General features: G+C 34.1%; 1 protein-coding gene across 5 annotated transcripts in view; it reads right to left on the bottom strand.

Annotated features, from left to right (window-relative positions):
• DMD (dystrophin) overlaps positions 1-27,120 on the bottom strand; it is a 2,089,750-nt gene that overhangs the window by 1,585,452 nt on the left and 477,178 nt on the right. For 4 of the 5 annotated variants that reach the window (XM_079122792.1, XM_079122788.1, XM_079122791.1 and 1 more), the window contains exons 8-9: positions 14,749-14,930; positions 13,453-13,584 (exon numbers count right to left, since the gene is read on the bottom strand). In XM_079122792.1, coding sequence (XP_078978918.1) covers positions 13,453-13,584; positions 14,749-14,930 — 314 coding nt within the window. The remainder of the gene's footprint in view (positions 1-13,452; positions 13,585-14,748; positions 14,931-27,120) is intronic. The other variant, XM_079122793.1, reaches the window with a different exon arrangement.

The raw sequence follows: 27,120 nt of genomic DNA, 5'->3' as shown, positions 1-27,120 counted from the left end.
GACATACACTTTACAGAAGAAGACACGCAAGCAATTAATAAATATATGAAAAAGTGTTCAACATCTCTATTAATTAGAGAAATGCAAATTAAAACAACTCTAAGATTTCATCTTACTCCAATTAGAATGGCTTTTATCAAGAACACAAAAATAACAGATGTTGGTGTGGATGTGGGGAAAAAGGCACACTTTTACATTGCTGGTGGAGTTGCAAATTGGTGCAGCCACTCTGGAAAGCAGTATGGAGAATCCTCAGAAAACGTGGAATGGACCCACCTTTTGACCCAGTTATCCCACTCCTCGTTTTATACCCATAGGACCTAAAATCAGCAAACTACAGTAACACAGCCACATCAATGTTTATAGCAGCTCAGTTCACAATAGCTAGATTGTGGAACCAACCTAGATGCCCTTCAACAGATGAATGGATAAAGAAACTCTGATATATATACACAATGGAATACTATTCAGTCATAAAGAATATTATTATGGCATTTGCAAATGAATGGATGGAATTGGAGAATATCATGCTAAGTGAAATAAGCCAAGCCCAAAAAACCAAAGGCTGAATGATTTCCCTGATAAGTGGAGGATGATATATAATGGGGGTGGGGTGGGGAATGAGAGAATAATGGGGGAACTTTAGAATATGTAGAAGAAAATGAGAGGGGGGTATAAAAAATGGTGGAATGAGACACACATCATTACCCTATGTACATGTATGATTACATAAATGGTATGAATCTACATCGTGTACAACCATAGAAAGGAAATGATGTACCCCATTTGTGTACAATGAATCAAAATGCAGTGTACAAAAAATTAAAAGATTAATAAAAATAATTAAAAAAGATAATGAACAAAAGGAACTAAATGCTGGAAAATTATCATTTTCCAAATAGAAAAGACTTTTGCTATTTTAAACATTAAAAAAAGTTCATAAAATTTCATTTATGCAAGAGAAGTCATTTCTCAAGATCTTTTGTACAACATTGTGCCTACAGTTAACCTAACTAACTGTATTGACTGCTTAAAAATCTGAGATAATAAATCTCATGTTAATTGTTCTTTTTTTAAAAAAATAATTTTAGTTGTAGGTGGACACAATATCTTTATTTGCTTATTTTAATGTGGTGCTGAGGATGGAACCCAGTGCCTCACACATGCTAGGCAAGAGCTCTACCACCAACCTACAACCCCAGGCCCATGTTAATTGTTCTTACTGCAATAAAATAAAAATTGAAAGTTAGGGGTATGTGTGTTGAAAATAATATTATATACATTCACTTTGACGTTGCCTCTAGTTTTAGAATTCTGTTTAGAAGTCTTCAGTACACCAATATATAGAGCTGAGCTCAAACTTGACAAAACTGTATCTAGGTCACTTGTTCAATACTAGAATAGTATTTATTTATATGACTATTTAAATCTAAGGAGTGCTCCCCAATGGCTGATTTGATGTTCTCTGTTTGTTAATTTCATGCAATCATCATTTACTTTGAGGGAAGGGATATTCTGGGAGGGGCCAATAGCAGATACAGAGTGAAAATTTCTTTCCCACCCTCCTTCCCACTTAGGATCAATGGATACAAAACCATTTAGAAGTGTTTTCTTCTTTACAAGGAAAAAATATTGTTCTACTTTGTGTGTTTCCAAGATTGTTCCTCAGCAACTTTACAACTAAAATGTGTATCATTTTCCTTAGAATTCTTTATACAGGAAATTGCCAAACTGTATACAGGTTAGAACTCCAAAGTTTATTTATAAATCAGTTTAGAACCCAGTAGATATTTTCTCCTAGAAGTGCTAATGAAAATACAATGAGATCATCAGTTTAGAATTCAAAATCTCATTCAACTCCTGATATATTTACAAAAGTGATATTAGTTTCCAGTTTTGTTTTAGAAAGCACAATGTACCTGTACCATGAAAAGTTCTTCATATAATTCATCTCATGAAACCCACCCGATAGTACCATGAGTTAGAAATAATTCCCATAATCCACATGAGAAAACTGAAGTTCAAAAACAAGAAACTCTCTCAAGGTTATGTGGCTAGAAAGTGGCAGAATTATGATGTAAATGTAAATCTCTCTGATGTCACAGTTTGTGCTTCCTCTTCTTAGTGCAACTAGTTCTCTTCCATCTCAAGAACTGGTATTGCTCTGAATAAATGTGGTTTCAATGTAGTTTTATATAAATGGATGATTCCCCTCTTCTGGAGTAACAAATGAATGTTTTTGCTTACCTCAGCTACCTTCCAGGAAAATTTCTAAGCATGGATACAAATTTCATCAAGCTCTAGGGTAGTTTTACACAAAAGAATGACTGTCCACATAACATTTATTTTCTTCTTTCCTTCCTACCTCTAATAAAATGTTATTTGAATCAGAAATCACCTAGTTCTACTTTGACTATATGATTCAAGCATGGCAAACTTTTTTATTGAACACCAATGGAATACATGTTGTTTCTCTGTTTGTACATGGAGTAAAGGCATACCATTTGTGTGATCATAAATTTACATAGGGTAATGTTTGATTCATTCTGTTATTTTTTCCCTTCCCCCCACCACTCCCACCCCTCTTTTCCCTCTATACAGTCCTTCCTTCCTCCATTCTTGCCCCCCCAACCCTATCTCTAACCCTAACACTAACCCCTCCACCCCCCATTATGTGTCATCATCTGCTTATCAGTGAGATCATTCGTCCTTGGGTTTTTTGAGATTGGCTTATCTCACTTACCATGACATTCTCCAATTTCATCCATTTGCCTGCAAAGCATGGCAAACTTTTGATTGATTTGAGCCAAATATGATAGTTCTGTTCCCCCTTATTGATTTAGGATGTGACCTAATCCTGTCCACTAAGATATAAGGAAAAATATGCCCAGGCAGCTTCTAAAATGTGTTTCCTCATTCTTATAAGAGGCATACATTTATATTATGAACAATATCTATCAACAGATGGTTTTAACAACTAAGTAGCTTCTGCAGAAAGTACTGAAGAAACCAGGGGAGAATTTTTAACTACCATTTGAATGACTTATTTTTTTTTTTGGTAGTACTGGGGACTGAACTCAGGGACATTCTACCACTGAGCTACATCCCCAGCCCATTCAATTTTGAGACGGGGTCTCACTGAGTTGCCTTGGCTGGTCTCAAACTTGCAATCCTCCTGCCTCAACCTGCAAAGTAGCTGGGATTACAGGCATGTGCCATCCTGCCCAGGTAGCAGTATCTTTTAAAAATATGACCTCCCCCTGAACTAACAATTAAAAGCAACAAAACAAGGCTGGGACTATAGCTCAGTAGTAGAGCACTTGCCTTGCATGTGTGAGGCACTGGGTTCAATCATCAGCACCACACAAAAATAAACATAGTGTCCATCTAGAACTTTAAAAAATATTTAAAAAGCAATAAAAGAAAAGATTAAAGAATCCCCAACCACATAAAATAATAAATTTTTTAAATAATAACACTTTTAATGGAGAAAAATACTACAAAAATTCAAAGACAAGTAAAAAATGGTGAAAATTATTTGTACTGCATAACACAAAAAATGGTTAGGCAAATTAACTATAAAATGCTATTCCAATTGATAAAAATGCATAAAAATTTCCCAGGAAAGGAAATAATGCTCACTTTTATTGACAATAGTAAAAAACTACAAATACTTGAAATTTTATATATATGTATACACACACATATACACACACATTCTAGAAATGGTGTCAAGGGCAGAAAGATATTTGATTTCCATCGTCTACATTTTTAATTTTCTATTTAAAAATCATATTCATATATATCCTATAGGAAATAGAAGTAAAGTTGATACATAGAACTTTTGATGAGACTACTTCCTTCCACTTATCACTCAAATCCTGATACTTGCCATTTAATGTTAAGATGAGTCATTATTCTAGAGAATCCCTGTGTGACTGTAAGAGGATGTTCCTGTTGATATACATGTGTGTAAAGGACAAACAGCAAGAGGCAAGGAGAAGGGGAAAGAAGCAAACACTGATCAGCATAATTTAAAAACAAACTACAATCCTCCTTCAGTTCCTGTGAGGGACTGGTTCCAGAATCCACTGCAAATACCAAACTCTGCAGATGCTCAAGTCCCTTATATAAAATGTCATACTATTTACATAAACCTACACACATTTTCACTTATACTTTAAATCATATCATAGTTAATACCTAATACAATGTAAATATCATAAAGTACTGTTTATGGAATGATAATAAAAAGAACAAATGCCTGTACATGTTTCATACAGAAGCAGAACTTTTTTTTAAACTGAATATTTTTCATTCATGGTTGGTTAAATTCATGGAGGCAGAGCACATAGATATGAAAGCCTGATTGTATAAGGCCATATTCAGACAAAAGGGAGAATGTTATTTAAGAGGAGAGAGACAATATTGACGAAGTTTGCCAAATAGATCATGGAAAGTCTTGAAATCCAGGTTAACAGAGAGGAAGGAAAAGATGCCAATGAAAATAGGTAGGAATCTGGAAAGCAGTGTGGAGATTCCTCAGAGAGCTTGGAATTAACCACCATTTGACCCAGCTATCCCATTCCTTGGCCTATACCCAAAGGACTTAAAATCAGCATACTACAGAGATGCAGCCACATCAATGTTCATATCTGCTCAATTCACAATAGCCAGATTGTGGAACCAACCTAGATGCCCTTCAATTGATGAATAGATAAAGAAACTGTGTTATATTTATACAATGGAATATTACTCAGCCATAAAGAATAATAAAATTATGGCATTTGCAGGCAAATGGATGAAACTGGAGAATATAATGCTAAGTGAGATAAGCCAATCTCAGAAAACCAAAGGAAGAATGATCTCACTGATAAGCAGATGATGACACATAAGGGGGGGAGGGGCAAGAATGGAGGGAGGAGGGACTGTATAGAGGGAAAAGAGGGGTGGGAGGGGTGGGGGAAAAGGGAAAAAATAACAATGAATCAAAATATATTACCCTAGGTAAATGTATGATCACACAAATGGTATGCCTTTACTCCATGTACAAACAGAGAAACAACATGTATCCTATTTGTTTACAATAAAAATAAATTTAAAAAAATTAACAAGTAATTAAGCATGAGAGAGTTGAAGGAGAACTAACACATGGCTAGATTATTGCAAGTATAGATAAAAATAAATGTCAGAAGTGACCCCTGGAACTACACACAAGGATGAATTCAATTTTAAATATGATGAACTTGAGGTTATGGTAAGATGTCTCTGTGTGTAAACTTCTAGTCAGTTGGCAGATAAAACTTTAGAACTGGACCTTTTCAGGAGTAGAGTTGAAGCTTTAAGAAGCATGAAATGTTTCTGAGTAGAGACAAACATTGAAGACATTCATATACATTTTTTTTATTCATATACATTTTATGATGGGTATTTCCTTTGTATTTCTTCTGATTCTTGAATATCTAAATGCTGTTTTTCACCATCTAGAATTATCCAATGTATCTTAGCCTAACCCTATACTTTATGAATATTTGTCATTTAAAAATTTAAAAGATAACTCTGCTTTTCTTAACTTCATCTTTAATTATTTTGAAAAAAACACATAAATATGGGTTTGCTGTTTTTTCTCTATTATTATAAAAGCAAATTTTACTGTCAAATATAATTATAGCTTTTACATTGTTTTACACATCTTTTGTAATATGGAGATGTGTCTCTATTTTATTTCTATATACTTTGTGTTCACTATCTTTATTTTAAATGTTCAATTGCTTCTTATTTCACAAATGCATAAACAATTATGTATCTCTTCTGTTGAGAGGAGTAACACTCCCTAAGTTGACAGCTATTGTTCATTATGTAAGGAAAAGGACCAGAGAGAAGGACTTTTGTTTTTCTAAATAGAAGACTAATGTGAAGTATGTAAGGGTGATAAGAAAGGAGCAAACCCTTTGACTGATCAGGCTGGGGGTTTCAAATGGTAAAACATCAGAACCTATACTAGAAGTCATAATAGTAGGTTTCAATCCCAGTTCTGGTGACTAGCTGCTTCAACTAATCCTTTCTTCCCATTGAATTTTCCCTTCAAATATGACTCCAAAAAATCATCTCACACATTTGTTATATTGGTCAAATTAGATGCATATGTGAAAGAGTTTTAAAAAATGCAAACATAAGTTCAATAAGAAAAATGTCTTTTTTTATTCTGGCATGATTTCAAGGAGTATAATCCCTCTTATCCTTATAGAATTATAGGAGCATATCAGCGAGATCATCCCAAGGAACACAAAGATAAGGTCTTTGTAGGCAGAAACAAGGTATATAGTTTGACTTTTTCCCCACATGTTTTTAGCATAAGAATGGCTTCCCAGTACCTCTGGAAGAAGGATAAGTCGCATGAGCAGTGCATAAAAGAGAATGGGAACAGCTTGATGCTGAGGAACACCTGGGAGAATGCAAAGTAATAGTGCACCTACTGGTAGCAGCAGATAACGGATGCCTTTCTCAGATATGCATGCCACATTATTAGACTGCTGTAGACAGAAAAACACACACCCTCCAAAGATGTCTATGTCCTAATCCCTGGGATTTGTGAATAGGTTACACCCCATAACAGTGAAGAACCTAAGGTGCAGTTGGAATTAAGCTTGCTAATCATCTGACTTTAAAATACATGTTTAGTGGATTATTCGAGTGAGCCCAATGTGATCATAAAGAGGGAAGCAAATTTTAGGTCAAAGTAAAGTGATATGAGAAAGACCAACTGCCTTTGAGGGGGCTATAAACCAAGGAATGAGGCAAGAAAACACATTCTCCCCTATAGTTTCTAGAGAGAAAGCAGTTCTGCTTATAACTTTACATTAGCACTGTGAGACCCATGTTGAATTCCTGAACTAAAGAACTGTAAGAATAAATCTATGTTGTTTCAAGCCACAAAGTTTCTAGGTTATTTTGTTACAGCAGCAATATAAAATTAATGTATAGACCAGTTATCAGTTATCAGATTTGGTTAATCCAAGAGGAGTATGCTTTTGCCCAGAAGAACATCAATTATTCAGTGTACTTTTTAAGTGTTGCAATGCAGGTAGCCCCTGACTTTGATTCTCTTAAACTCACTCCTATTAGCCCTCCTCCAAACATACACACACACACCACCCAAAACTGGTCTTATCTACTTGACTATAAGAGTCAGAGTGAGTATATAACTTTCTGGTCAAAAGAGAAAAGTTTTGAGAATAAATAGGGTTAGTATTAGTAATTACACTGTGATAACTCTGTAATATGAGAATTTCTTGGGGATCCTACCCTACTGACATTTTGTTAAATTCACTGGCTAATACTCAATTCTCTATGTTATTTGAACTAGTATGCAGTACTTAATACATACTTCCTGAAGCATTTTCTCCTCCTGGACTGTAGAGTAAGTCACCTCCTTCTTTTCCTCTCCCTCTTTCTGACTACCCCTTTTAGGCCCTTTATTGACATAGTCTCATATCTAGAGATTTCCTATCTCTATAAATTTTTCATGGGTAATCTCATGCAGGTCAGTGGATTTAGATACTATCCATGTACTGATATCTTCCAAATTATTTATCTTCAATTCTGGTCTTAGAAATACTCGTCAACATATATTCAGATTCACAGGCATTTCAAGATTAACATGTTCAAAACAGCTCTTAACATTAACTCCCAAACCTGCTTCTCCTACAGTTAATCCCATCTTTGTTGGTGGCAACTACTCTGCCAGATCCTTAAGCTGAAAAAACCTTGTAGTAATCCTTATTCTATTTAATTATTTCATAAGAAATACCTAGTAGGTCAAGTGTGCAATGATCTTTATGCAATGGAGACCTCCAATTTTGCTACCAGTTATGCTATTTCAGATATTATGAAATAGAAAGATTCACAGATAAAATTAAGGATTTGAATCATACCATTTCTTAAATTAATTTAAATAATATGATAAGGGGGAAGAGATGGGGAAGGAAGTACAATTATGAGAAAGTACAAATAGTTAAAAAGAGTACACTATTTAAAACATGAGTTATGCAATGCTCATATGTTTTGCTATATGAACCTTCCCTGATGATTGCATGGTAGGCAGAACCAGAAGGGGTCCAACAGACAGAAGGTGACTGAGGCCAAAAGACATACTTGTACTGGAGAGATGCAGAGGCATGTAGATCTGACTTCTAGTCATAGTTTGTCGATTAGTTTGCTATGGAATGTATATAACTTTTTAAAGTAGAACCTATGAAGGGACACAATGACACTATGCTGAGTGTCATCAGTGGGTAGGCAATTTAGAAATGATGTAGCTTTCAGCCAAGCAATGATTTGATTATATCTTGTGATTTGTTCTTTTCATCTCTTTTGGTCTTTAAGAAACATTCTTGACTATTTCATCATTTATTCCATCTATTTTTTTTAACATATAAAAATCAATTTTATTTCTATATAATAACAATAATTTATTCCATCTATTTTTAATATCTGTAATATATTATGAATTTACTATCTATATTTAACACACACTATACCTGCTGCTTATGTCTACTTGCTTATTCATTAGCTAAATTTAAAATGAGTTTTACGTAAATCCCATAAACCATCAGTTTACTTATGTTTTATGCTTAATACATCATAGAAGTTTTATTTATCTTCTTTGTTTTTGTTTTAAACAATACCAGGAAAAGTTCTCAAATAATTCAGGAAACACTTGCTTTGCATTACCTTAGCAAGTGCTGCAGGTTGTCCTTTAAAACATCTGGAATTCAACTATTATTCATCATGCTCAATGAAGTAATCCAGATGCAGACTTCTGCCATTTCTTGCATGGATTGTTGCAGCAGTGTTGTAACTCATCTCCTTGTTTCCATCCTTTTTCCTGTTAGTCTACTCTCCATACAGAAGCTGTAGTGAGTTAATGTGACTCATGTCACCCCTCCAATAACATGCCACCTTTACTGGTAAATAAAAGCCTAAGTTCTCACCATTTTTTTGTATAAAGTCTTATGTGATTTGGCTATTCGTTTTATTCTGGACACCATCTCCTATCAGTCAGTTTCCCACTCATATCTCTTCTTGATGTTTCAAGTATCATCACAGTTTATGGCTTTCACACAACTGTATTTCTTTTTCATGGCAGTCTCTTCCCCAGATGCTCATGCTTCCTTTCAATCTTTACTCAAAATTTAAGTTCTTAGTCCTTCTCTGACTACCCAAAATAAAATTTTAACTTCCATTCTACTACCTGTTTCACATTCCTCTTGCTGTTTTATTTTTCATTTTTAGCACTTACTATTTAACTATTAATTTTTAATATTTGACATACTATTTTGCTTACATAAGAAAATGATACCACCATTTTTCAGTGACAAGTTCTGCTTCCTCAAATGTTGAAGTTTGAACATTAGAGAAACACACCGATGCAAGCATATAAAGCAGGTTTTATTTAATGGTAATAGCACAGACTTCTCCCAGGAGGGAGAAGGCAGGCATGGCTGGTATTCTGGTATCCCAAGAAGTGAGAATGCTCTGCTCTTTTTATAGACTAAAGTTTCCTTTCTCCTTCTGCTCTCTCCTCTCTTATCTCTCTCCTTTCTGCCTGTGACTAGGCCCAGGAGATGCTGCTGGGATGGCTAAAAGGTGAAAAGCAGGTGGGCAGGGGGAAGGGCCAAATGGAGTGATACCCTCCATTGAATTGTTTTGTGGGTTTCTTTATGGATATAACACTTGATCCTACAATACCTATACATAGAAGGTGATTAATAAGTGGTAAATGATTGAATAAATGACTACTATTCCATACACAAGTAACTCCATATGTAAGAACTAAAATAAAGAAAATTTAGTGTTACTCTAATATAAAGAGCACAGCCTTGGAGTTAGATGAATCTGAACTAGATTTCAGGCTCTGTCACTTATTGATTAGGCACTGAAATATGGATTACATTGGCCAATTTGTAAAGGAAATAAATGTCAAACTTAGCCAAGGGATGCATAAAAGCTAAGATAGCAAATGTCTTGATTTTTATGGAGGAGGAGGGGTGACAATTCTGTTGAAGATAATATGAAACACATGAGTGTGTAATAAGCATGAAAATGTAAATCATTAATGGATAATGATGCTTTTAGAAAAAATTAGGAATGGATTGCTATACAGGCAAATTAAAGTGAGGAAAATTTATGAATAATATTATTAGAACTATGAATAAAGAATGGAATCCGGTTTAGACAATGTTGAACTAAAGGTAGTGATATCAATTGTAAGTTTATTTCAATAATCTGATAGACCTGTACTGAGGACTTGAATCAGAATGGAACCTATGAAATTTGAGTGGACACAATTTAATTGAGAAATTTTTCACAGAAAGAATTTGCTTTTTTATTGATTATCAGATCAATACAGAAAAGAAAGAGAATGTGTCATATGTAAGGTTCAATGACTCTTGAGTCATATCCTCATTCACATAAAAAAGATATGAAAAAGGTACGTGAGTGATGAAGTCAGGTTCACTTGGGGACACACTAGGTTGAAACAGCAGTGTACATCAAGTGTACATATCAAAGAGTTAAAAATGAGTTAGAAGTGTGGCTGCAACTCCAGAGAGACTGGAAGTGGTCAGAACACAGATACAATGGTCATTTGCATTCAGATTGAATACAGGTGATTAAATCATGTGGACAAAGGAATGAACATACAGATATAACAGACAAGGGATCTTCCCAGAGATTCCTATGCTGAGGGAATTGGAAGAGGAGAATGAGCAAGATAATGAAAGACATATGGAATAGTGATGGGAGAGGGAAAAGAACCTGCTGAGTGTAGAGACTTTGAGAAAAGTGTTTCAATGATGGTGGAAAGTCATGAAAGCTAAATAAAAGTCATTTAATTCACTGACCAAAATTATTTATTGTTAAGTAAACAGATGAATGAATAAAGCATAGGTTACTCTACAGAAGGTGGTAGATAAAAGAAAGGATCACATATAAGTATATAAACAAGACAAAGGAGAATATGTATGGGGAGGGGGCATACACATGGATGTGTGCATGCAGAACTTAGGAGAGGGTGAGGATCCAGGAGAGAGAGAGACACTGAACATGAAAGAGAGATTGGGGATATTTTTTATAAGATTAGAAGTAGAATGAGAGTCATGCTCAAAATCACTAATATAGGAATTGAACACAACTATAGAAAGGATATCATTAATTGCATGTGGCTCATACCAAAGGATAACTCTTTTATAGGTAGGGATCCTGAGCAGGGCAGATTGTTTCACCTCAACAAAATTTAATGAATATAAATCATATTTTCCAAGTTAGGGGAAAAAATTGATGTTTGTAAGATATTGTGAACTATGAATATTATTTATAACTTTTATGTTTTCATAGTGGATAGTCACCTGCATGATCCTCTCTTTTTATATAGGAAATGTCATGCTTCTTTGCAGACCACCAAAAACCTGACAGAATCTAATCCAACCTGTCTTGAGTTCATTGGAAGTGGAGCAGACACCACCTGTAGGGGGCACTGGAGACTCAGTCCTTACAAGACTAGAAAAAAAAATTTCTTCATGTGACTGCTTGAAGATACAAACTTATCAAAGTTAACTACGTGTAGCATCATTTTCTGATGTGCTCCCTTTAGTTACCATCAAAATATGTCATTACCTATCTCTCATGATTTGTGCTGCTTCGTTTCTAAAAAAAAAAAAATAAGGCTTATTTCAATGACTTATGTTAAATAACACAGATAAGTGAATTCAACTGCATGTTTCATGAAATATCATGTATTTAGTAATATTTAGATGAAGGTAGACTGAGCATAGATTCTGGCAAAATTTAAGTCCATTTACAATTACTTCATTAAGGAATCTTACCTGAGCAATGTCTTAATGAGGTGGTAATGAGGTAAAAATATACTGTCAGAATAGACATCAGAGAAATCCTTCTAGAAAAGGCAGTTCAATAAAAGGATAACTAGGGGAAAAAGCCTTATATCTTCATCTTGGTTTATGCACCTTTATTTTAGGATGTAGTCCCTATTCCTTAAGCCTTGGTGGTTTCCAGGGGATAAGAGTGATTAAAAAGAGCCTAGAGAGTGAAGAAGTGTTCAGGATGGGGGATAGGGAGGAAAGAGTAGATAAATTTAAACTTCAAATGGGGATTAAAATAGCATTACTCATCCATAAGGAATGTTAAAAGGATTAGATTAGTTCCCATGTGTCATATGGAAACAGTCAATAATGTGTGATAGAATTATTATTTTCAACTGTTAATAAGGAAACTGGTTAAGTTTCTTGTTTAAGATTATACAACTCATCTTTGTGAAAACTTAGATAGAAAATGAATTGATGATGAGGCTGAGTCACAAAAAAACTTTCCCACTCAGTCTCCTTTATATGGCTTTGGAAGAAACTAGCCAAGGATACAGTGTATAACTCTGCCCTAAAATAGATGTTTCCTTGGGGGAATCTTCCACAGTTTAGAATTTTTAGCCTCATACATCAATTAACTGACAAATGAATTGCTAATGACGTGTACACCACTATCTTGAAAAAAAATCAATGAATTTCCAAAAATGTATACTTTCAAATTTACAAATAGGATCGGGTGAATAATTTCTTAACTCCTTTTCATAGTTCAGTTCTGATAAAAATCACTTCCTCAAGAACTTTTCAAACTGCTCTACTGAGCCAAATAAAGCTTTCTTTTAAAAAGAAATTCTTGCAAATCTAGCAACTCTAGTATGTATCATTTCCATGCTATAACACATACAAGGCTATGATTTCTTATATTTTTAGGTTTTCTAAAATATTGCAAGAGTGGAAAACTCCACTGAGAAAATCCCTCATGGAGTAAGTATTAAACAGTGCATAGAATCTGACCTGGTTCTGCTATGACCTTTTTTTAAAAATAAATACTCAAATACTGTTATATACAAGATTTATATGTGTATGTGTTAAATAAGCAAAATTAAAAGAGATGATATGAATAAGTTTGCAGTTATATTTTTCTTAAACATATTTTACTAGAATCAATATATAATAAAAACTTCTACTTTCATTTATAGATTAGACTCCTAGAAAAATCTCCCCAAATACTACAACTAAAAATGTTTATGTATTTATCCATGCTTTTTATAGTTACATATATAAAACTGTTCATGATTATTATGTTCTTTATAACCATTGGTAGCCTTTGTAAAAACCTTACAGGTAATTATATCAAAAAGATACAAGTCACTATTTTGAGCATTCTCATTCATGAAGAATCAACATACACTAAACCTAACAGAGCAGGTTTAGAGAATCTGATAAGACTGGGAAAAACAAAACAATTTGAAGGAGAAAAAAAAGCACTGTCAATTTCAAACAAACAAGAGCAAAGTCAGATTATCTTCAATGAAGTTCTCTGCTTTGTAGAAGATAGTAAATGTTGACAGACCTGCGAAGGAAATGGACTCCGTGTGGGGTCAGAGGTGGTGACATAAGCAGCCTGTGTGTAGGCATAGCTCTTGAACCGAGGCTTAGGAGAGGAAGAAGTTCGCTCATAGCCCTGTGCTAGACTGACTGTAATCTGCAGAGAAGGGTTTGGGGGAGGGTGGACAGAAAGGAGGAGGAGACATGGTAAGTAACCCTGGAAGGACTACTTTCCAACATGCCCGAAAATAGAACATTAAATGGAAACATTGAGATGAACTGTTTAATGCTAAACACAGGTAAATGATATCAGAAACTGGTGTAGCCCAAGAATTGTGGCACTGACAATTCTTGTTGTGGTGCAGAACAGATAATCTGGGAAGACAATGAGGGTGTTTGGAACCATGAAGATTTCAGAGAGATACAACTCCAGTACTTATATGGCATGATGCTCTTCAATCTCACAAAAATAGGCATCTGAAGGCAATTTTCTCCAAACCCAAAGTAAACAAGGCCAGAATTCATCAGATCAATACCCTGGAAAGGACTGAAGCTTTCATAAGCTAAATATAGAACTAGCTTAGTAGAGTTCGAAAATGAGGCTTAAGAACTTTCCATGCCTTCAGGAGAAATTTTGTTAAAGACTTTTTCATCACTGTTTTTGTCTATGAAGATACAAGAAAACACCCCAGATTACCCACTGTTGAGAACAAGAACAAACCAATTAATGGAAGAATTCCATTGCAGTCTATAAAACGATTTAATAAAGAATTTTATCACATGTCTTCTCCATTTAATTTATATTAGAAACGTTTTTAATCACTTTTTCAAAAATGTTAAACTTTAATAATCAAAAATTGTTAATACAAGAATAATTTGCCTCCAAACATTTTAAAACTTGATTATTAAACAGAACACTTGCCTTTGTTCTTGCTCTGGCAATATACTATTTATTCTAGTTGATGGAGAGTTTGAAGTTTAATAGGCATGTAAGTCTGCCTTGTCTTATTTCATTGCATACAACTTAAAAACAATATATTGTGTATTCTATATTCCTGTATTAAGGTACATACAAATAATATAGTATTTTAATAATCTGCTTTAAAAATAATATAGTACATATCAGATGAAATTTAAAAGGTTTGCATAATCTCTTTCTGTCACTGTCTCCCTTTCTCTATATATGCACATTATGCTATGTATATATATTGTGATATATGTGCATATATATGTGTATGCATTAAATAGGTATTATATGTTTGGTACATAAGAATGCATATAAAATAAAAAACATCTTTGATATTAGTTGTTGTTTAAATACCTGTTGAGAATAATGCATTTGATGATGTAATTCAAAATGTTCTTCTCTAGTCACTTTTGTAGGCCTTGGCAACATTTCCACTTCCTGAATGGCTTCAGTGCTCACTTGTTGAGGCAAAACTTGGAAGAGTGATGTGATGTACATTAAGATGGACTTCTTATCTGGATAAGTCGTAGCAACATCTGTAAGCACATTAACACCACACATCAATTTTTGGTTTCTATATTTGAGACTCTGAATGGGTAATGAACAAATCAATGTTACAGGAAGAAGACAGATTAATGAGCACTCGATTGTCCATGAATGTCCTCTAGAGACTAATTAGAACATGATAATCAGGCCTAAAATATCCCTGCAATTTGGCAGACCAATGAGATGAACACTAAAGTTAATTTCTTTTCCTTCTTCACATAAAAACTTCATTCTGTAGTTCCTTTTCCTAACTCAAATTGCCAAAACCAACCCATCTAAGAGTACCTTTCATTGGAAACAAAAATTAAAAATTTCACTTCCCACAGAAAGTTATATTAGCATGTCAATTAAGATTATGCATTTGTAATTAAACAATTACACAAAAAGTTTTAATGCCTTAGCTCCCAGTAAACAAACCTTACACATCCTTATTAAATTTTTGCTGGTGTTAAAGTATGTAAAGAACTAATTCTGATTCTGTGTAAAAATGAGCCATGTATTTCCACAAAAAAATAAAATAAAAATAACCATATGCCATATGGATAAAGATTATTAATATCCACTAAGTATATGAATGATATTTATTTGGCTTATGGTGCATCTGTTAAAGTAGAATGTTACTTTCCTTCTCGGACTTTCAAAATATAAGTAAAAGTTCTCTACCTAGAGTGATTCTGACTTCATGTCATTTGCCATATCCAGGGAGTGAACTAAACATGCATTACCAATAATAATTTGTAATACCATATATAAAATGGAAACTCCTTCAAAAGTTTCTTTTGCTACTTGGCACTGCAATTTACCAACTGTGCTCACACCAGGGAACCAAGATGTAAAAATATTCTTTATGTAAAGTGAATCATTAATTCCAGAAATGGTAAAATGTAAATACTTGCAATAGAATACTATTCAGTCCTCAAAAAGAAGGCAATTCTGCCATTTGTAACAACATGGATGAACCTGAAGAACATTATGCTAAGTGAAATAAGCCAGGCACAGACAAATAATATATGATCTTATTTATATGTGGAATCTAAAAAGTTGAACCTGAAGAAGCAGAAAGTAGAAATAGTGATTACCAGGGACTGGAAGGGGAGATTGGGAAGATATTGGCCAACAGATAGAAAATTTGAGTTAGGAGGAACCAGTTCATTGGTTCTATCTTACAACCTAATTAATAACAATGTATTATATCATTAAAGATTGTTGAAAGAAATTTTAAGCAATCACCATAAAAAACAAGATAAATATGAGGTAATGTGTCTGTCAGTTTGATTTAGCCATATCATAATATATACATATTTCAAACCATCTTTTTATATACATAATACATACATTTTTATTTATCAATTTAAATAACTATTTAATCAATTTTTACACAATAAAGGAAACCATTAGTCCTGTCAAGAGGCCAACTTAACTCTGAGGCAATGTGACAGTGTATTTTCGTGCCACACATTTATCTGAGCTTAACTAACCTTGAAAGATAATTTTAAATATGTATATTCTAGGCAGTTATTCTGATTATAAGTGAAAAAGTTAAGAGCAAAATCTTAAGTCTGCTAACACAAAAGGAGGTTGAACAAGTCATTTAATCCTTTGAAAGTAGCAGGACCATAAATTAATCAGAGCAACTATTTTAAAGATATTTTTAAAAAGAATTAAAAGGGAGAAAAAAAACTAATTTTCCTTTGTCTGCTTCTATCCAAAGTATATAGTGCTTCTTAATATTTAATGTGCATATGCATCACCTGGGGACCATTTTAAACTACAGGATCTGGTTCTGTAGGTGAAGGGTAGAACCTGAATCTCTGGATTTCCAATAAGCTACCATGTGATGTTAAAACTGGTGGCTTGAGGAACACATTTTAGGTAGCAAGTTTCAAAAAAATCTCATATAATCTGTTATATCATCTACCATTTCAGTTTTTAAATATTTTTTCAAAAATATATTTATTGGGTATTTATATGTACAAGACTGATGGGTACAAAGTTATACATTTGCTCTTCTCCTTATTTGCAAATGTAATTACCGGCCAACAGACATTAAATATAATATTTTTGAGTATTATTTATAAAAGAATTAAAGAATACTTTGAGCATAAGTGCTACCTTTCTTCAAAAATCTACTAATTGGAAGGAAGGAAGGATACAGAAAGGTGAGTCAATGAATATGAAGTTGGTTAGACAGATGCAAGAAGTTCTGGTAGGCTATTGCACAGTAAGGTGACTGAGATGATGATAATACACTGTATATTTCAAAAAGACTAGAAGAAAGGGTTTTTGAATGTTTTCATCACAATTCAATTATATGATAATGTTTGAGAAGATAAATATGCTTACCCAGACTTGAGCATTTTATAATATATACATGTATTGAAACGTTACATGATACTCCATAAATATATAAAACTTCTATGTATCAATTTAAAAATTAAGACCCTACTTTTTTATTTTTCACTTATGTTTTTACTGATGTTACAGTTGGAGAAAATAAGGTATCTGTACCATAAAAAATTGAAAATGAAATACTATACATTAAAACCTTAACTATGATTCCATTCAAGTATTGGGTTTAAGGTGGTTTCCTTTGCTTTATTATCTGAGCTTTTGATATAACACTAAGATCCTATTAACTCTGTAATTCTAAATAATAAAATCTCTCATTTATTTGATAATTATTTTTCAAGTATTTTTAGTATGATGGAGAAATGATTTTAACGGGTGGGGAGTGAGAGAAGAATGAGGGAACTTTAGATTATGTAGAAGGAAATGAGAAGGAGGGGGTATGAAAAATGGTGGAATGAGACAGACATCATTACCCTATGTACACGTATGATTACATGAATGGTATGAATCTACATCGTGTACAACCAGAGAAAGGAAATGATGTACCCCATTTGTGTACAATGAATCAAAATGCAGTCTGTAAAAAATTAAAAGATAAATTTAAAAATTCTAAAATGTTTTATTCCCTTCTTACTAGTAGCTAGTCAATTTACCATGTCATGATAACTTAGATCTCTCTTGAGTGTCTTAATTGAGAAAGGCATTGAATTATAAAAAGTTGATCCCTTGCCTATTCACTGCTATGTTATACAGAGATGTGTGTATGTTTGTTTGGCTTCAAATATATACCATGACAAAAAGAGAAAAATGAAAAAAAAAAATTTTCAGGCATTACCTCTGGTGCCCCAAGGAAATGTCAAAAATTGTAATGGATTATATGTACATTAAACATCATGTGAAGTGAAAATAAATATTCATAAATATCAGTCAAGGGTTTTCAAGATGGCAGAATACAGGAGGTTGTGTTCCTGGCCACTCCATGGCATGAAACCAGGAAATCAGACAGACAGCTTTTCCACAAGGTAGGTGAACAAAAAAGGGGGGAACTTTACTGGAATTAAAAACTGGACATTCAAAGCAGATTGGGGACTCAGGAGGTTGGACATAATAAAATAAGGAAAAAAATCCCCAGTGGCAGGGCCAGAAGCACCAGCCAGAGCAGTCCCTCTATAAACATAGTAGAGGTATAAGGGAAATAAAGAAACCTGTATTGTTGGGAGGCCCAAGGCATGTATGAGCATTTAAAGATCAAGTACACTGCCCGACAAACCTGAAAGATGCACTGCACAATATCCTTATGTGGGGAAAGAAGCCACCATCACTGCAGACAGCATGCAGAGGATAAAGGAAGGAAACATTATGCAGCCACAGCCCAGGGGCTGGTAGCTGAGAGAGTCCTGCCAAACCTGTGTTTGACCCAAAATACAGACCCAGTAAACACAGACTGCAGGACCTAGAGTATGATTAAGTGGCCAGAAGAAAATCAAACATGGAGAGAGGTTTACACAGGGGACAACTGGTAGTGGATACTCACCCAGTTATACCCCTCCCCTCTAATCTGGATGCTTGTAGGGCTGGCTGGGAAAGACATGCATAGCCAGGATTTTGGAAGGGCCCAGGCAGGAGAGATTATTTGGACACTGAACCCAAGATCAGGAAATGTGGAGTCCACAGGTGATGTAGGAGACTAAGACTTGGCTCCCCCAATATATGAGTGGAACTCAGGGAAGATTCCTGGGGTACAGTCTTCCAACATGAACCAGCAAGTACTGGGCACTGGATGTGCAATGATTTAAAATCTCCAGACCAACTGGTATTCAGCAAAGTGCCTAGAGTCCATCTAAACCTAAATCCTGCCTCTAGGAATTCTGCCTATAGGATTACTTATCTTGTAGTTCCAGCAACCCAGAGGGTGGAGCATCACACTCAAGAAGACCCCACCTAAAACTGCTGAGAAGAGAAACTGAGAATCTTTTGAACTCCAACAAAAAGAACTCTTTAACTTTTCATCAAGACCTTTTTTCCTTTTTTTTAAATTCTTTTTCTCTCTTGAATTGTGACCTTGATGGTATGTGGACATTTATACATATTCATATTTGTTTTTTCATATTTCTAGCATTTTTGTAGCCTGTTATTTTTCATGGATTAGTTTTTGTGAACTAGGATGCTTGATCAGTATATTTTAGTTTTGTTTTGTGTACTTTTATTTTTAATTTTTAAAAATTTTTACTTTATGTATGTTTTTATCCTACCTGTTTCCCTTGATTCTCTCCTTTCTTCTGATAACAGCCAATCTATTATTGTTCTCTTTCACTTTTTCTTTAATTTTTTACTTCTATTTTCTCTCATAATCATCACATTATATCTCAGTCTTCTCTCCCTGTCCACCATTTGAAATTTTAAACACTTTTGCAAACTTTCTGTTTTTATTGTAGGCAATAATTTATAATATCATTTCTGTTTATTGTGATAATTAACATTGTAGATGTCACAGCAGAAATTATTTGGTTTAACACTGTATATCGTTTGCATTGGTGGTTGTTATTATTTGTCTCCCCCAAAATAGTGAGGTACAGGAAACCTTCAGGAACATTATAAGGCCACAGGGTAAAATGTCTACTGCCTCAGATCCATACTATTAGATGGGTAGACACACAAAAAACATGAAAAAGCAAGGGAACAAATCACCCTAAATGAACCAAGATACTCCAATAACAGAATCCATCAATGCCACAGTGGAAGCAATGTCACAGAAGGAGTTTATAATGTATATAGTTAAACTGATCTGCAAAGTAAAGGATGTTATAAGGAGTGAAATTAGAGAAAATATAGGAAGTGAAAGATCAATAAAGAGGCAGAGATTCTGAAAAAAAAAATCAAGAAGAAATACTCAAAATGAAGGAATCAATAAACTAAATTTAAAACTGAATAGAAAACATCACCAGCAGACTAGACCACCTGGGGGACAGAACCTCCGGCAATGAAGACAAAATATATAATCTTGATAATAGAGTTGAACACAGAGAAGGTATTAAGAAACCATGAACAGAACTTCCAAGAATTATGGGATAACATGAAAAGACCAAATTTAAGAATAGATGAATGTGCAGTTACAAACCAAAGGAATACACAATCTTTTCAATGATATAATATCAGAAAATTTCCCAAACCTAAGAATAAAATGGAAAATCAAATACAAGAGGTTTATGGGACATGAAATATACAAAATTATAGAAGACCCACACCAAGACACATTATAATAAAAATACCTAACATACAGAATATGGATAGTTTTTTAAAGGCTCTGAGAGGAAAGTATCAGATTACATATAGGGGGAAACCAATTTGGATCTCAGCTGATTTCTCAAACAAGATGCTCACAGTGGAAAATAAAAAGTGAAAACCAGCAAAGGAAGGGACTACACTCAAGGAACAGTCAATCAAAGGAGAAATTAATTCAAGTTAAAAACCAGAAATAAAACAAAATGACTGGGAATATAAATCATATCTCAATAATAACCTTGAATGTTAATGGCCTAAACTCATCAATCAAAAGACATAGGCAGATTAGATTGAAAAACAGGACCCAACAATATGCTGTCTTGAAGAGACTCACTTCATAGGCAAAGACATCCACAGACTGAAGGTGAAAGGATTGGAAAAAAACATCACTCACATGGATAACACAAACAAGCAGGGGTTTCTATTCTCTTATCAGATAAAGTGGACTTCAAGCCAACGTTAATCAGAAGGGACAAAGAAGGACATTTCATACATCAGCAAGATATAACAATCATAAATATTTATTCCCCAAATGATGGAACATCCATGTACATCAAGCAAACCCTTCTCAATTTCAAGAATCATACAGACCACAAAACAATAATACTGGGTGACTTTAACACACCTCTCTCACTACTGGCTAGATCCTTCAAACAAAAAGTAAACAAAGAAACTACAGAAATAAGTAATATAATCAATCATTTAGACTTAACAGACATATATATAATATTTTATCTATTGATGTGTGAGTACACTTTCTTCCAGCAGTACCCAGATCTTTCTCTAAAATAAACCATATGTTATACCACAAAGCAACTCTTAGCAAGTAAAAAAAAATAGAGACAATAAACTGCATTCTATCAGATAATAATGGAATGAAATTAGAAATCAATGAAAACAATAGAATAAAAAATAGAAGTTATTCTAACACTTGGGGACAAAATAATACACTAATGAATGCTGATTAGATAACAGAAAAAATCAGGGGTGAAATTTAAAATATGCTTACAGGTAAATGAGAATAGTGATATATCAAAATCTCTGGGACACCATGAAGGCAGTGCTAAGAGGAAAGTTCACTGCATTGAGCTCATTCATTAAAAGAATAGAAAGTCTATGAATAAATGACCTAACATTACATCTCACAGACCTAGAAACATGAAGAGAAAGAAAGAAAAACTCAAATCACTAAAATTCATGATAAAAAAAGGAAATATCATGATGGACACTACTGGAATACAGAAGATAATCAGAAACTATTTTGAAAATGTATACTCCAATAAAATAGAAAATCTTGAAGATACTGATGAATTTCTAGAGACACATGACCTACCCTAACTGAACCAGGAGGACATACACAATTTAAACAGATCAATTTCAAGCAATGAAATAGAAGACACCATCAAAAGCCTACCAACCAAGAAAAGCCCAGAACCAGAGAGATTCTCAGCCAAGTTCTACAAGATCTTCAAAGAAGAATTAACAATACCTCTCAAATTATTCCATGAAATAGAGAAGGAGGGAATCCTTCCAAACTCATTCTATGAGGCTAGTATCACTCTGATACCAAAACTAGAAGTATCACTCTGATACCAAAACCAGACAAGGACCCATCAAAGAAAGAAAACTTCGGACCAATATCCCTGATGAACATAGATGCTAAAATTCTGGCAAACTGCATACAAAGACATATTAAAAAGATAGTGTAGCATGAGCAAGTGGAGTTCATCATAGGGAAGTCAATAAATGTAATCCATTACAACAATAGACATAAAAATAAGAATCATATGATCATCTTAATAGAAGGAGAAAAACATTTGACAAAATACAGCACCCCTTCAGTTCAGAACACTAGAACAACTAGGGATAGTAGGAGCTACCTCAACATTGTAAAAGCTGTCTATGCTAAGCCCAAGGACAGCATCATTCTAAAAGGAGAAAAATTGAGAGTATTCCTTCTAAGAACTAGAACAAGACAGGGATGCCCTCTTTTACCACTTCTATTCAACATAGTCCTGGAAACTCTAGCCAGAGCAATAAGACAGAAGAAAGAAATTAAAGGGATACAAATAGGAAAAGAAGCACTTAAACTATCACTATTTGTAGGTGATAAGATTCTATATTTAGAAGATCAAAAAAATTTCACCATAAAACTTCTAGAACTAATAAATGAATTTAGCAAAGTAGCAGGATATAAAATTAAGACCCATAAACCAAATGTGTTCCTATACATCAGTGATGAATTCACTGAAAGAGAAAGTAGGAAAACTACCCCATTCACAATAGCCTCAAAAAATAAAATATTTGAGAATCAATCTAACAAAAGAAGTGAAAGATCTTTACAATGAAAGCTACAGAACACTGGATAAAGAAATTGAAAAAGACCTTAGAAGATGGAACAATCTCCCATGCTCTTGGATAGGTAGAATTAACATTGTCAAAATAGCCATACTACCAAAAGTGCTATACATAGTTAATGCAATTTCTATTAAAATACCAATGACATTCTTTATAGAAATAGAAAAAGCAACCATGAAATTCATTTGGCAAAATAAGACACCCAGAATAGTCAAGAAATCCTTAGCAAGAAAAGTGAACCAGGAGGCATCACAGTACCAGAACTTAAATTATATTACAGAGCCATAGTAACAAAAATGGCATGCTATTGGCACCCAGATACAACAACCAATGGAACAGAAGACATAGAGACAAACTCACATAAATACAGTTATCTCATACCAAACAAAGGGCACCAAAAACATGCATTGGAGAAAAGACAGCCCCTTCAACAAATGATGCTGGGAAAATGGGAAATTCATATGTAGCAAAATGAAATTAAACCTCTATCTCTTACCTTGCACAAAACTCAACTCAAAGTGGATCAAAAACCTAGGCACTAGAATAGAGACCCTTCACCTAATAGAAGAAAAAGTAGGCCCAAATCCTGACCACATTAGCTTAGGATGTGACTTCCTTAATAAGACTACCAAAGCATAAGAAGTAAAATCAAGAATCAGTTAAATTGAATGGAATCAAACTAAAAAGCCTCTTCATAGCACAGGAAACAATCAATAATGTGAAGGGAGAGCCTACAGAATGGGAGAAAATTTTTACCACATGCATCTCAAAGCATTAATCTCCAGGGTATATAAAGAACTAAAAAAACTTAACAACAAAAAAACAAATAACCCAATTAATAAATGGGCCAAGGAACTGAACAGACACTTCATAGAAGAAGAAATACAATCCATCAACAAATATATGAAAAAATGTTCAACATCTCTAGCAATTAGAGAATGCACCATTAGAATCATTAGAGAATGAATTAGTGAGATTCCATCTCACTCCAGTCAGAATGGCCATTATCAAGAATACAAGTAAGGAGGGGGATGGGGGGGTCAAAAAGACTCTTCTGAAGAATACAAGTAATAATAAATGCTGGTGAGGATGTGTGGGAAAAGGTTCACTCATACATTGCTGGTGGAACTGCAAATTGGTGTAACCACTCTGGAAAGCAGTATGGAGATTCCTCAGAAAGCTTGGAATGGAACCACCATGTGACCCAGCTATCCAAAACTTGGTTAATACTCAAAGGACTTAAAATCAGCATACTACAGTGACATAGCTACATCAATGTTTATAGCAGCTCAATTCCCGATAGCTAAACTATGGAGCTAGCCTAGGTGCCCTTCAAAGATGAATGGATAAAGAAAATGCAGTATATATGTATGATGGAATATTACTCTGCCTTAAAGAAGAATGAAGTTATGGCATTTGCTGGTAAATGGATGGAGCTAAAGAATATCATGCTAAGCAAAATAAGCCAATCTCAAAGATCCACACGCCCAATGCAGATGTTAATTAATAATAAAGGGGGTTGCTAGGGAAGAATAGAAGTACTTTGGATTAGACAGAGGGGAGTGAAGAGAGGATTGAGGTTAGGAAGGATAGTAGAATGAACATTATTACTCTATGTACATACACGATTACATTATCTGTATAACTCTACATCATGTTCAACCAGAAGAATGAGAAGTTATACTCCATTTTTATATGACGTGTCAAAATGCATTCTACTGTCATGTATAATTAGAACAAACTTAGAAAACTGAAAAAAAACACGTAAAAAAGTAAATATCAAAAAAGGTACACTCATACATTGCTGGTGGGGTTGCAAATTAGTGCAGCCACTCTGGAAAGCAGTATGGAGATTCCTCAGAAAGCTTGGAATGGAACCACCATTTGACCCAGCTATCCCACTCCTTGGCCTATACCCAAACAACTTAAAATCAGCATACTACAGAGATACAGCCACATCAATGTTCATTGCTGCTCAATTCACCATAGCCAGATTGTGGAACCAACCTAGATGTCCTTCAATTGATGAATAGATAAAGAAACTGTGGCATATATATACAATGGAATATTACTCAGCCATAAAGAATGATAAAATTATGGCATTTGCAGGCAAATGGATGAAATTGGCAAATATCATGCTAAGTGAGATAAGCCAATCTCAAAAAACTAAAGGACGAATGATCTCACTGATAAGCAGATGAGGACATATAATGGGGGGTGGGAGGGGTTAGCGTTAGGGTTAGGGTTAGGGTTAAGGAGGGTGGTAAGAATGGAGGAAGGAAGGACTGTATAGAGGGAAAAGAGGAGTGGGAGGGGTGGGGGAAGGAAAAAAATAACAGAATGAATTAAACAACATTACCCTATGTAAATTTATGATTACACAATGTTATGCCTTGACTCCATGCACAAACAGAGAAACAACATGTATCCCATTTGTTTACAATAAAAAAAGTAAATATCAGTCATTACAATAAATGTACACTTAATCAACCAAACTATTGATATTTTTGCCCTAAACTATTTCTGTCCCACATCAAATATTATGTTGGATTCAATGGTGCCAGCAGCCAGAAGTCAATAGTTTTTTTGTTTTTTTTTAAAAAAGGATTTAGAACTTCAAAAATATTTTGAATTCCTTGAATATTTAATTGCTGAAGATCTTTTATATTCAAAGTATTTTAATAGATTATCTAGGACACTATAAGAGATTTCATGGATTCTATACACAATTAAGAATAATAAATAGTAAGAAAAGTACAAACTAATTGCATTACTTAACAGAATTTAAAATGCATTCCTCTATTTGGTAAACCAGTGCTTAAACATGTTTATATAAAGAAGAAGCTATATATTTTTGAGGGATCAATTATTTATGAATAGGAAACTTTAAGTATTTTTAGAATTCTATTAGGTGGAAATGGAGAAAGAGGGAAGAGTATTTGAGGCAGTAGAATAACATAAGGAAAGTTGCATAGGTAGGGAATGATTAAACATGGATCAGGAATACTGCTTTGGGGTTGCTGAGCCAGAGGGAAACGTAGTGAAAAATATGGTAAAACAAGTCAATTGCATATGGAACACTGAGGGATCAGCAGCAAAATAGAAAACTTGACCTTAGTCCAATAGGTAAGAGAACAACTAATTACTTTTGAATAAGAGTATGATACTATCAAACTTTTATTAAAATAAAACCATGGGGATGGGGTTGTGGCTCAGTGATAGAGCACTTGCCTAGCACATGTGAGGCACTGGGTTTGATCCTCAGCACCACATAAAGATCAATAAGTAAAATAAAGGTATTGTGTCCATCTACAACTAAAAAAAAAATACTTAAAAAAACAATTATCTGCAGAATGGATTGATGGAGAGAAAATGAGGTAAATAGAAGGCAAAGACCATAATGCAGACAGGAGTTGTTAGAAAACAGAAATAAGACTGTATATGGAAAGAATAAAACAAAGAGAAGCATCACAAAAATTCTAGGACGACTTCATTCAATTTTCAAGCTATTTATTCCACATTCTTTGGAAGTGTCCATATACAAAATTCTGTGCTAAGCCCTGAGAATAAAAAAAATTCAATAAACTAAGAACAAGATGAAGATGGGGGAGAAAGAAAGGAGAAAACTGATTGTTGTGTAGTCATGGTAACAAGTAGCCATCAACAGGAATTTAAGTCAATTAACAATTAGTGCCTCTGTGATCGTTACCATGCATCCCTATACCTCCCTTTTGAAAGTCTGCCAGTCATGAGTGGTTTCACCCCAATGAACATGATGTTCTGAAAGCAAATCCATTAACAATGGTTTCATCTGAATAACCATACTTACAAAGCTGACATCAACCTTCTCCCATCTCTGAATGTTTCCAGATCTCTTGTAGGTTTCCCGTCAAAATCTAGCAATACTCTTTAAAAAACACATAATTTCCTTTTATATAAGTAAGCAATAAATTCAGCTTTGTGTTTTCGTTTCATATAGTGGGTGATGGTCTCATTGTGTGATGAAATTCAGTATTTGACACTGAAATGTACAGTGAAAAAAATCATTTAGGAAAATTCCATCATTTTTCATATGAGGAAATAGAAAAGGTAGTTTTATGTCAAGTTCAAAAGTTAGTATCAGATTACAACTCAGTCACTGTATTATACTGCCTCATTACCTTACCCCCAACCCCCAGATAATGCTTTTAG

Source organism: Sciurus vulgaris (assembly GCF_902686455.1).
Source record: "Sciurus vulgaris genome assembly, chromosome: X".
Classification (NCBI taxonomy): domain Eukaryota; kingdom Metazoa; phylum Chordata; class Mammalia; order Rodentia; family Sciuridae; genus Sciurus; species Sciurus vulgaris.
This window is presented reverse-complemented; position numbering and strand designations above follow the sequence as displayed.